Source organism: Haemaphysalis longicornis, unplaced genomic scaffold (assembly GCF_048455015.1).
Source record: "Haemaphysalis longicornis isolate Haplotype H1 unplaced genomic scaffold, Haemaphysalis longicornis Haplotype H1 scaffold_7, whole genome shotgun sequence".
Classification (NCBI taxonomy): domain Eukaryota; kingdom Metazoa; phylum Arthropoda; class Arachnida; order Ixodida; family Ixodidae; genus Haemaphysalis; species Haemaphysalis longicornis.
The window spans coordinates 2,079,897-2,092,647 of record NW_027526422.1 but is presented as its reverse complement, the minus strand read 5'-3'; the positions used below and the strand labels follow the sequence as shown (position 1 = coordinate 2,092,647).

At 52.1% G+C, this 12,751-nt stretch overlaps 1 protein-coding gene across 1 annotated transcript in view; it reads left to right on the top strand.

The window, feature by feature from the left end:
• Positions 1–12,483, top strand: part of LOC144144302 (neprilysin-1-like) — a 205,113-nt gene extending 192,630 nt beyond the window's left edge. The window contains exons 19-21 of the mRNA XM_077675682.1: positions 9,103–9,198; positions 10,963–11,039; positions 11,722–12,483. Coding sequence (XP_077531808.1) covers positions 9,103–9,198; positions 10,963–11,039; positions 11,722–11,821 — 273 coding nt within the window. The 3' untranslated portion in view covers positions 11,822–12,483. The remainder of the gene's footprint in view (positions 1–9,102; positions 9,199–10,962; positions 11,040–11,721) is intronic.
• Positions 12,484–12,751: the final 268 nt, after the last annotated feature.

Here is a 12,751-nt window from a genome sequence, read left to right as displayed (position 1 = left end):
CTCCCCCCCAATATTAACATTGCTCGTAACTACAACCTTGGACTGCGGAATAGCAGGCACAACCGTTCCGGCAAAAATACGCTTTACTTCCTTTTTCGCTAGTTTAACACAGCCTGTTTTTATTTTCCACATACAAAATTGCACACTATTCTTCGCGATTTTGTGGCACTTTGTTTAAATTTGCGGTCACTAAAACGTTTCAATCCAAGCCAATGATGAAACTAAGGCGAGCGCGATGTATAAATGGCGGCCCATGACGACACAGACGTCCTTGACGTGAGCTGTAGCGGCCATATTGGAGCACCGCGTGTACGGTGGAAGGCCGTGAACTTATCTCCCCCTCGGATCTCGAGTAGCACTGGGAAAGCGGAGGGCGGTACTCCAGAAAGGGCTGTGGAGACGTCACATGCAAGCTATGTAATACAAGTGCCTCACTGACACTTTGGTGATCAGGACAGTACTTATCGAGTTAACTAATTGTAATCAATTATCTGTCTCATTGACAAAAAAATTGCTGCCCGCTTCTCCACAGTACTGCAAACATTATGCACTGGGATTTCCTCGAGTTACGCCATTACTGTTTTCTTTAAATCTTGGTGCATGATAGCTGGGACACCCTTTATATGACTGCCTGCTCCCTGCTCGACCCTTTACTGGGCGCCGGGAGCGCGCGTCTGGCGAGCCGATAGGCCTTGGTGATCTCTTTGAAGCTGGCCATTCCATCTCTTCTGCTGAACCACAAGCGCGGGCGTGTGCGGTTTCGTTACGGTTTGCGTTGGTGTCCGACACTTCCCCTCCGTGTGCCGGAAACCACTCGATTCCCCCCTTTCCAGGTGTCTCGGTGTCTCGTTTAAAACTTCTCCATCGCAGCAGCAGAGACACTGCCTCGGGCAAAATTCCTGATTGCCTGCCGCGAGCCGCTGCGGACAGTGCTGCAGCCCGGGTCTTTGATGACCAGTGCGATGGCCACCTGTTCGGCCTCTTCGGGTGTGCTAGCTGCTCGTCGTGCTTGCCGCCGCTCTGCTAAACCTCTTCTGCTCGCATATTCGACAGCATCCACGTAGCGGGAGCCCGCGTCGCCGGCGTGCAGGTCTGCCATCGCATTGGCCCTCGCCTTGCGTCTGCCTTCATTGTATTCGGGGTACACGTTACGCGGAATCGCGTCCACGCGGATTTTTCTCCTGATCTCGTCCGCAACGGGCGTCTTGGCCCCTTGCTGTTCGTGATATCGAATTCCCAGCTTCTCCAGGATTCTCCTACCGGGCTTGGTCATAGAAAGCCTCTCCAGCTGAGCAATCCTCTGGGCGAGGGTGTTGGGGATGCCCAGAGGGTACTACCTCTCCGTGCTGGTGGACTCGGGAACTCCGATGGCCATCTTGTATACCCTTCGGATGACTGCTACGAGCTTGTTCTTTTCGTCCCTTCCATCTGTGGAAGGTGGCCACGTATGTGATGTGGCTCAGGACGAAAGAGTGCACGAGCCTCGTGAGGTTCTCCTCGCGAAGTCCCCTCCGTCTGTTCGACACTCTTCTCATTAGTCTGATGGCGTTGGCCACCTTGCCGATGACCGGTGTCCGTTTTCCTGTTGCCTCCGTGCTCGTTAATAAGCATTCCCAGGATACGGATGTCTTCTACTCTGGGTATGGCGGTACCATCTCTGGTGTAGACGGAGATTTCCTCGCGATCGCTTCTCTTTTCGGTGCGGGGGCCTTCCTTGGGCCTGTACACCAGTAGCTCGGGCTTACTCGGTGAGCACGTGATGCCAGTGCCCTCGAGGCGTTCCTCAACCGTCCGTACCGCCCGCTGAAGCGCCTCTTCTACTGGAACGTCGCTGCCGCCCTCGACCCACAGCCTGACGTCGTCGGTGTGCCCGACGCGCTCCACCTATGCGAGTCTACTGGCGACCTTGACGATGACCAATCGATCATGGTCGGTTGGTGGCAAGATCACCAACCCTTGAGGCGTGCCTCGGCTCCCGTTCTCTTTGGCTTCCGTCACGAGATCCCCCGCAACGATTTCTGCCGTTCGCCCTGTGAGAAAGCTCCTTATATACTCGTGGGTCCTCTTGCGCATGTTCAGCTTCGAGACTTGGCTTAGGATCGCCTAGTGGTTGACGTTGTCGAAGGCCCCCTGTAGGTCCAGGCCCATGACGACCCTTGAGTCTCGGGTATCCCTGTCGACAATGAGGTTTTTCAGTTGTATCATGGCGTCCTTCGTGCACAGGTGCTGCAGGAATCCAGTCATAGTCGCACGGCAGAGGTCGCTGTCTTCGAGATATTCTTGCCAGCGCGCTAGTAGGACGCGCTCCATTACCTTGCCCACGCAGGATGTGAGCGATATGGGGCGGAGGTTGTCTGTGTTCGGCGGCTTTCCAGGCTTTGGTATCAGGATCATCTTAAAATGTTTCCACCCCTTCGGTACAACTCCCGACATCCAGCCCTCGCTGAAGTATTTCGTGAGGGCCACTATCGAACGGTCGCCGAGGTTCTTCAGTGCTCTGTTCGGCACGCGGCCGGGGCCCGGTGCCGATCTGCTGTTAAGCTCTTGCAGTGCCGTCCGCACTTCCTCGACGTCGATGTCTCTGTCCAACCTGTCGTTGGGCTTCCAAGGTAATCTTTATGGGTGACTTTCTGCATGGAGGGGATGTATTTCTCCAGAAGTTTCTTCTTCCCCGCATCCTCGCCTCTTCCCTTGATTTCCGTGTGTAGGATCTTTGCAAGTCTATTCCTCTGATGAGACTTGGCCTTCGTCTTATCCAGTAGGTGCCGGAGCAGGTTCCAGGTCCTGCCATTGTGGAGTTGACCGTCAGCAGCGTTGCAGATCTCGTTCCATTCCTGGTTGTTTAGCGTGCGGCAGTGCTCGTGAATCTTGCGATTAAGATCGGCGATCTTCTTCCGCAGCCCTCTCTTGAGGCTTTATTTCTTCCATTGCTCTTTTAGGGATCGCTTCCGCGCCTCGATTAGGTGCGCTAGCCTGCTGCCCATGCTGTCAACTTTAACCTCCGTCTCGATTTCTCTCGTGGCCGTCTCGACATCCCTGGTAACGTTTTTCACCCAGGCGTCTCTGTCTCGGATTTGGTTGGCCTTCGTCTGTGGCCTGGTTTTTTCGCCTTCTGAAAACTTCCCAGTCGACCCGTGTGTGATTTCGTGCCTGGGGTGCGCTGGCCCCACTCAGTCGCACTGCGGTTTCCATAATCATGTGATCACTTCCAAGGTCTAGTCCGGTGTTCGTCCACTATACGTCCTCCGCCACGATGTTCTTGACAAAGGTGAGGTCGGGGGTGGTGTCTCGGGACAGCGAATGCCGTTCTCGCCGGATTGGCAGGATCCGTGACGAGGACGTACCCGTTGTCGAGCGCATCCTGCGCCAGGTTTCTGGCTGTGGCGTTCCGGGCCAGTAGCTTGGAGCAGCCTGCCTGTGCACTCGCCTTTTGTAACATAGTCCTGAAGCGCTGTTTGCGTTTACATGGGTAGCTGTATACGTTGAGGATATAAATGCTTTCCTTTCTTTTCTTGCCCGCCACCACTTCCGCAAAGGCGTGATCAATTGTAACGTTCGTGAGATTAAGTTCCAGCATTGTATGCTCCTTCCTGGACATAACGAATAGTCCCCGGCTGTAGTCGTCGGTAGACCATAGCGCTCTGTAGCCATGTAGGGGGCGACGCACTACTAAGTTTCTTGGAGTAGGATTATGACTGGTTTCCGGTCGCCGTTCTCGATGTTCCGCAGTAGAACTGCCCACTTCCTGTCCAGGCCGCGGCAATTCCACTGCCAAACGGCTATTTCTGTTTCTGGGGACATGATTGGTCTGTCCCGGTAGTGCCGCCCTGCAACGCCATGCGTGGGTCCTGTTTTTGGGATAAGGCCTCATAGCTTAAAGGGTGTGGGATGGCTCCCCCGATCTTTAAGAACCGTTCGTGGTCTATCCTGCTTGTTTTCGGCGATGGCCGACTCCAGCGAGTCGATAATTTTTTCCATCTTCGATGCGAACATTCGCTCCATCCTCTTTTCCAGCTTGCTCAACCGGTCTGCTATGCGAACTTCGTGGCTGATAATTTCTTTGGTACCACGTTTTTCCGTGATCCTCTTCTTTAGGGCCAGTTCTTTCAGTTCCTGGGCATCGCCGGCAGTTTCCATTGCCTGCCCTTTAAGGCAGAGACTCCGACATGTTGTTCGAAGGGCCCGGGGCGGTGTCGTTGTCCCTAGTCTCCGCCAGACACTCTTCTTCAATTCATCTACTATTCTTCTCAGTTCCTTGTTTTCCTCGCGAAGAACCTCTATCATTTCGCGCTCTTTGCTTTGCGTTTGCTGTTTCTTGGTTCCGTTGCCGCTGGCCTTCCTGGTGCCCTTGGCCGCGTCCGCCCAGCTTACGCGTTCCCTCGACGGGGATCTTCTTTTCCGGGAAGTGCTGGGGCTCCGACTCTGACGGCGCAAGATGCCACCGTTGGATTGTGATCGGCTCTCAGAAGTCGAGCGGTTCCTTGAATGGCATCTTGATTTGCGTGCGGAGCCCAGTACTCGGAAGCCGCGTTCCGATGACAGCTGGCTATCTTCTCCCGAAGCGTAACGCCGCTCCAGTTGTCTTTTCCTGGCGACATATGGCGTCTTGTAGCGTGCCTTGCTGGTCTTGTCACCCGTAACGTGGCCGCCGCCGCATAGTTTGCATCTTGGTGAGCATGGATGCTGTTCCTCCGGGTTGAGTTTTCCGCATCTCCGGAATCTTCTTTCGTTCGGGTGGGACACATGTCTTTTTGATGACCAACGCGTCCGCACTGGTGACAGACACCCACCTGCTTTCGATAGAGAGAGTATCTTAGCAATGCCGAGTCGTACCTCACGTAATTCGGAACCTTCGTGCCCTTGAAAAGCACGATGACCGTTGTCGTTTCGCCGATTCTCTTGACTCCTAGAGCTAACGGATTACGCTTGTTGACCACGGGCTCGGCAATTTCGTCGGAGGTCTCGCTGATCGGGATTTCCCTGATCCGTTGACCGTATCGCGCGGCGCAGTTCTGTAGGCGCACACTTCATGCTTCTGTTCCCGTATGGCGATTTATTAGATCTGGCTGGTTCGATCCTCCTCGAAGGTGCAGATCACAATTTTGTTTTGCTGAGCATTTACAAAGAGGATGCCCTCTTACACAGCTTTCTTGCTGTTACCGGCCGCTGCATGAACGGCCGCAGTCAATTCCACTATGCCTAGCTTGGCCACGTCCATATCTCCTCCAGGTCTCAAGACGATCTTGATGGTATCCCTTGGCAGCGCTGTCATTCTCGCAGCCTTGATTGCCAAAGATTCCTGGCGCTAGCCGCTGCCTGTTTAGCTGCGGTTGCGTCTTCGTTCGTCCGCGACGGGGTTTCTCGTTGTCGACTTCGAGCGAGTCGGACGCTCGCCATTTTCCATCCTGCTTCTTGCATTTCTTCAGGTGAAATGTCTTCACCCTCCATTTGCGCACTCATTTTTCCAAAATCACTGGTATGCTGAGTGAACGGCTCCATCTCCGCGTCTAAACTTGCGATCTTGCGGGGTCGAGGCGGCGGCGCTGGGCCTAACCTGGGCGACCACGCCTAGGCTTAGTGACCTCACGCCGATGAAAAATCGAATAGTCCGATAAATCGACTTGCCTTTGATGATATTTCTATCAATCGATGCCGTGTGCCTTCACGAACACATTAGTGAGCACAAATCAGGGCTTCGAAAATTTTTGTCATTAGAGACAGAGCCGATGTGAAGCGCGTCCGCTCTCCTCGGCAACCCAACCACGAGAAAGAAACCTGCCGCAGAGTATGTATGGGCTGTGGTGCACTTGGCAAACACCCCCAAATCATGAAAAGCGAGCTACCTCTGTCACTCAAAAGATGAATACACAACCAATGCATCCCGCCGGTAATGACACATGGAGCGGAAACTTGGCGCCTTACCACACAAATATAAAGCAATCTTAGGCTGGCCCAGCGGGCCACAGAACGAAGAACGGTAACAGGAAGCGAGCTCTCTGGATGGGGGAGCAAACTTGCGTAAATGATACAATAAATAAATAAAGAAAGGACTCGGGCTGGCCATGCAGTGAGACGAAATGACAACCGGGCAACCGAGTGGACACCGAGAGAAGAGACGGGTGATCTAGAAGTAGGGGAAGGCCAGTAACTCGACGGAGGGGCGATATACGGAAGCTCGGGCGTACAAACGCACACTCGGGCAGCGCACGACGAGAGCGGCTGGAGGTAAGTGGGAGAGTCCTTCGTCCTGTAGGGAGCGTAAATGTACCGTTGATGAAGCTTGTGTTCGTGTTACAATGGTGCTCAGGACCGAAATTTGCTTCAAAGCTGCGAGCAGAATTTCCACAGACGCGAATTCCTCCCAAAATACAACTCAATACAATCCGAAACAGCCCGTCAACATCACGTGTGTGAATTTTGGGGAACCCATTCTTCAATGTGCGTACCTTAGTCAGCCCATATTTCTGCCGCCGCGATTAACACCTAGTTTCAGTCGTCATGGCTCCGAATGGGTACCCCAATGAAGCGTTCATCAAGCTCAAGGTAATTTCAACAACTTGCCAACAGCGAGGGAAACCGAGCAGCAGCATGAACACTGGACGCCCCGGAGACATGAGTGCGCGGTTGTCGTAAGCAGGGCAGCTGCAGAGCCACATGCTCATGCACGGCTTCACCGGATGTTTTTAACAGCTTGAAGACTCCAAGGTGAAATTCATAAATTAGCAGCGAATGAACCAACTACACGTCACGTCCGAAATTGTGAAGGTTAAGGCACTTGAGCTTGCAAACACTTTCAGGGTTTCCTGCTCCAGTTTTAATTCCAGCATGAGCTGGATAAGCAAGTTTATGAAGCACAAGGGATTTGTGGGGCTACAGTTGCATGCGTCAAATAAGATTTCTTCTGCCAGGTACGTGGTGTGTTGGCATCTTCGCGGTATAATATTGTATAAGCAAGAAAACTTTTTGTATCGTGCACTATTTTGTTCTGTTCTATTTGTAAACCACTCCCCTCTAAAATGCCATATCGTCCTGAGGGTACCAATAAGTAAATAAATAAAAAAAATAATCGGTGTAAAATTATTTTTTCGGATTTTCGTAAGTGATTTTATTTTCAATAAAATTCAAAATTCATCTTTCCTGTGTGTTACAATCGGGGCCGCGTTAGAATCGTGCAAATGCGGTATGTTGCGCGGTGCAGTATTGTCAGTGGACAGCGTCGTTTCCGGGAAGTGGCGGAGGCGTCCGTCCTTTCAGATACTCGCTGATAACTGATACCCACGGTGTTCTTTTAATTTAAAATAGACACCTGCGTGATTTTTACACATGAAAAAATACACGTTGAAGACAATATTCTGACCGAAAAATACACAAAGGGCTCGCACGGGAGCCTGGACATCGTGGCGGAATTCCGAATCCAAAAGTAACGAGAGGCTCCAAAGAAAGGCTCCAATGGCGCGCGAGTAGCTGAACGCGGGAAAAATTAACTGGCGTGATTATCATGGGAGAAGCGGGACATGAAGCGGCAAGAGCGTGGGAGGTTTGTGGGAGATAGAAGATAGGCATTTACGTTGAAGGGGCGGCAAAAAACTATCGTCTTTCGGCGACATCTGCATAGAAGTGAGCAAATACACGGCCATTTTTTTTCTAAACCGGCGTCATGAGCCAGGTCGTTAGTAATTTTGTGAACTATCAGAGCTAGCACTGGTAAACCTGTGTCGTTTGGGAGACATCATACCATCCTGTGCTTCCTTGCTGAGCAAGGATGCTTCTCGCTCCCACTGTTTCTGGCGGAAACGTTGGATGTGCATTTTTGAAGCTGTCAGTCTTCAATCCAAAAGAGCGTGCTTACACCAGCGCCAGAAACTTGGTGAATTATGAATGGTATTATTAAAAGAACCTATGGGTTTACAATACGCACACGCGTACATGTTTTGTATTCAGGTATTTAGCTCGTGGATTTCCGCATTAAAACCTTCAAGGGATTAAAAAATGTGCTTGGCGTGTTCTGCTGCGTTCGTGTTCATGGACCATTCTACCAAGATTTGGGAGCGTTGCGAATACAGCAAAATAAACTCCCAATTTGAAAGAATTGGCGATTGACGAGGAACGAACTGCGATAAAAAGGGGGTTATCGTCTAAAAAGCGAGTACTCCGGAAAACACCCCCAGAATCTCGCAATAAATAGGCTCCGAAAACAGGGATCCCAGCCCACAATCCACTCGGCCATTGAATGAAGCTTCCTGAATCGCACTTGTGCGTGCTCTGCGCCTTGGGGCTACTTTTGACAGCGAAGCTGTTGAGGAAGTCGTCATTCTTCCTGTCCCAGTTAAAAACACCAAGAAAATGCCGAGCACGGAGACCGCCCAGCGCCCCCGGCGCACGTTTGTCAAGCCAAGCATGCCCATTTTTGGAAAATTGGTCAACATACCCGCCCCCCCCCCCCCCCAGAAAAAAAAAAAAAAGAAAAAAAAAAAAACTCCAGCGTTCGCCGTAATTGTGGCTCGGAGTGAGCAAGACTCCAGCGTTCTCCGTAATCGTGCACTCGCTCCGAACGAAAAAAGCTCGTCATAGCGTACGCCCCTCCAAGGTGATGACCAATGATTATCACTTCCAAAAAAATGAAGGAAGCTCACGCTTATAGCGACAATGATGGCGTAAATGTCCTGGCAGCGAAGAAGAGGCAAATCGGCTGCAATCGTTGACTTAAAGCGTCGTGGTATTCGTGAAGGTTGCGTACAGCTTCGCTACCTTCATGTCTTACGCGTTAGCGTACTCTTCCTTTATGTTTATTTTTTGCAGCGTCTTTAGCTCGTGATGACCAGCGCTGACACAGTGAAGGTCGGACCCCATCACGAGCATCGTTTCCCACTTCCCTTAGCCCTTCTTCGTGGCGCATCACTTGACGGCGGCAAGAAAAAGCGAGCGAACTGAACGCAAAGGTATAGCCTGGATACAGAGAAGGGTAGCTTTGTCGGTTGGAGTTGGCGGCGCAGGCAGTGCAGTAGCCCTGCAGGCCTCGACGTTTCATCGTGTGTTCGCGCTTCGCAACGAGTGCAGTCAGTGGGCCCGAAAGAGTTGATTGATTTCCCCCGTGTTCTGCAGGCGTACAAGAAGTGGGTCAAACAGCACGGGGAGGAGCCGCTGCTGCCGGGCATCAACCTCACGCACGACCAGCTGTTCTTCCTCAACTACGCCCAGGTGAGGAGGTCCACGCTGTATGGGGGTGTGCACGGTACGGGCATAACAGGAGGAAGACGGCTTACCTATGGAGTAACTCTACAATCGAGCTTCGGTTTGAAAAGACTGCGAGAGAGGAAACCGATGCACTTGCCCTTTGCATCGCACGTCGAGTATTTCGAGACGCCGTATTGCATTTCAGGCTCGTTACCGATGCTGAAGGCTGTGCAAAGTTAGCGCCAGAGTAATCGTCGAGATTGTGCTCAATATTAAAGCGACAGCATTGCGTGACTCTGTAAGCTGCAGGCATGCCGCGTCGTCGTCGCATGTCGAAAATCCGCCATGGTAACTAAAAAACTGCACGCAGAATGGCCGGCAGCAAAAAGAGAATACAAGTAAAGTGTCTGAGTTGGCAAGAAAATTGGGAGAATTTGGCTCTTGATGGGGATCGAACCCAGGTCCTCCGGACGAGTACCCGTACACAACGCCACGATATGGGTCACCAAAAGGGGACCTCGTCATGGCCTGCGGCTGAGAAGCGGCTTTTAGAGACAAACTGAGGCCCGCGCGTAGTCAGGCGAGTAGCGAACGCGGGCTGGAGTTAGGCCTGATGTTAGGCCTATCGACGGGCCGAGCGTGACACTGCTCAGCAAGTCGTATGAGGCTCCACATTGCGCCATCTAGTGTCGAGACCAACAAGGACGACTGTCCAAAGCAATGAGTAATGAGTCATGGTAACAGAGGGGAAAAGACGCCCATGAGAGGAAACGCAATTTCAGTCGCGCCGAGCTTCGCACTCGCGCGGCCGCTGCCTGACCGAGCGGTGATCCAGGGCTCTGTGGGCTGCACGTCCGTTCAGAAGTCTGCATTCACTACATCCAGGGGGCCTGGTAAGATACCAAAGGTGGCCTGGTAAGACTCACGCACAATAATTTCTGCAGTCTAATAATCCCCCGTACAACTCAGAGCTGTTAAACTTTCACGTTTAAATATAGCCGCCGTAAAAGAGTTCCGAAACAAAATGTCACAAATTCCTGCTTTCGGAATGGCGTTGCCGAAGCTGCAGGGGGAGCCTTCCGGCCGCGGGTGTGTCGACGCGCGAGCGAGCATTGCTCAAATTTCCCACTGCGCAAACGTTCTTGGCGGCTTTGTGAGGCTGCTTGGGCGATTCTTGATACAAGGTGGCCACCAGCAGCGGCTCTGCCTTCCAGGCGTGAGCAATGCATTTATCACGCCATTTCGCCTTGGTGAGCCTCTTCACGCAGCTTTACCCCAGACGGGTCCTTGATAGCGACCGGCTTTCGAGCCTGTTTTTTATGCCGCCATTATTCAAGGTTCTGCGGTAGGCTGAAGTGTCAAACACGCAATTTACCGAAGCTGTAGTTGCGTGGAAAAGCGTTTTAGTGTGGGCTTGCTGGCACATACTTTTGTTGCAAAAGACAGCGCTGGAACAGGATAAGAAGGTGTGACAAGACAGCGTGATCTAATGGGACTTGCTGTACCCATATCATCATCCTTAACCACGGAAGGATGAAGGCCTCTCCCACAGAGCCCTTTTCCATTCTTTACCCATATGCCAGAGATGAATAATTCAATTCCAAGTTACATTTTTTCCTTTTGATTAGTGCCTTGCCGAAAAGGCGCCTTTATTTTTTCTGCAACGTTCGCCCTTTTCTACTTGCCTGCTGTCATTCTGCCTGAAAAAGGAAAATGGCCGCGAATGAGCAGCACTGCACATACATATATGGCATTGGCCGTCATAAAACCGCTGGCCCTCTTTTTCAGATATGGTGCGGATCCATGAGGCCGGAAGAGGCGCTCAACAAGATCAGAACATCGGTCCATTGCCCAGGGCCCATCAGGTTGGTCGCAGCAGATCGCGGCACTGCAGCGCTGTGCAGTGCATATTACATTGTGCGCTCTTGCTCTCTTCGCCGACATGAAAACAGGCCTGCGTGTTGGATTAAGCATTTCCAAATGAATGGAAATTCATTGATTTCTACGCAGGCTTATTTGACTGTAGCAGGCTTCTTTCTGTGTCAATCATTCACAAAAAAAGAGAAAGCGAAACAAAATATTATTCGCCGGTGTGCGACATCAGCCAGAAATGTATCGTACTGAGTTTTGCGAGAGCGCCTTAACCAGCTGTTCCCTCGACGTCCAGCGCAAGTTGGTGGAGGGGGCAGAAGAGGCCCGTGCCAATGGACTCCTGGAACGAGGAGGCCACCCACAGACCCTTTTCTAGAAAAAAACTCTCTCTCTCTCTCTCTCTCTCTCTCTCTCTCTCTCTCTCAAGGAAGGTCTAGGGGGTTAGGGGAGCTGCCGAGCTTCGAGGTTTGGTCTGGAGCCTTCGCACGTGTTTGCCCAGTGCACGAAGATGCAACGTTGGACGCTAATACTATTGCAGTAACAATTAACAGTAGTAGAATAATCGCATCAGTAGAGAGAGCACCGTTATTGCCAATGTGTGCAATAAAGTAAGCACTTGCAGAGAAAGGATTTTCCACGCGGCGTCCTCAAAGGGAATGTTCTTTTTCTTTCAAGGGTTCTGGGTCCCCTGTCCAACTCGTACGACTTTTCGCGGGCCTACAACTGCCCCAACATGAGCCGAATGAACCCCGCCAAGAAGTGCTCGGTGTGGTGAACAAAGGCTGCGGGAGGAGCGGCTCGCTGGGTTGCAGGCGCCGCCGGTGCTGGTGAAGCTGCGCTCTCCGGACGGCGCACGTGGCGGCGCCACCGTCTGGACGGGAAGACACGGCGCGCGGCAAAAGACTGTGGGCCAGCGTCAGTGAGCCAACACAGAACAAACTTGGTGCTGCCGTGCTGCGTCTTGCGCGCGCGCGTGTGTGTGTGTGTGTGTGCGTGCCGGCGATGGGGTCACGGAAGTGCACAGACTCTCGCCTCAGACACCTAGGCTAAACAGGGCACCGACAAAAAAACGTGTTTTCGTTATGTACCGTTGTTCAAGATGCATAAGCGCGAAAGTTGGGCATTGTTAATAACCACGCTCTTGTCGACGGCAAAAAAAAGTATGTTTTGAGGGGCATTGAGTGCGTGCAGTGAGGTTTGCGCACTGCGGCAAAGACTGGCCGTGCTTTGCTCCCGCCAGACTTTCTCCCACAAGCACCAAGCATCCCTCCTAGGGTGCGCTGTTTGCTTCTTTTGTCGCTGTTCGTGCCATCTCTCGATGGAGAAGCCCAACAAGGTATGCAACCCACCGGCTGCTGCATGCATGTGTGATCTTAAGCGCGGCCTTTGCTGCTGTGCACTGAATAAAGACATGTCCCCTTTTAGCAACCTTCCATGTGTTCATCACGCAATCACCGGAGCTGCAAGCACGGTAGCCTTGTGTATCGTTATCCACTAAGTGGTGACACTGTTTTCTATTCCATTGCACTACCAACTGTTTGTCGCTACAACCGCCATAAGACTGAAGGTTTCTGTTTTTCGTGGAATCGCGTAAAGTGCAGAAAATTGTTGCGCGGTACAGGACCGCACAAACAAAATGTGCACGGCTTGCACTAGTGGTGCAAGGCTGAAGTGAACAGCGGAGCTTGTGCGCTCTTCCTGGTCA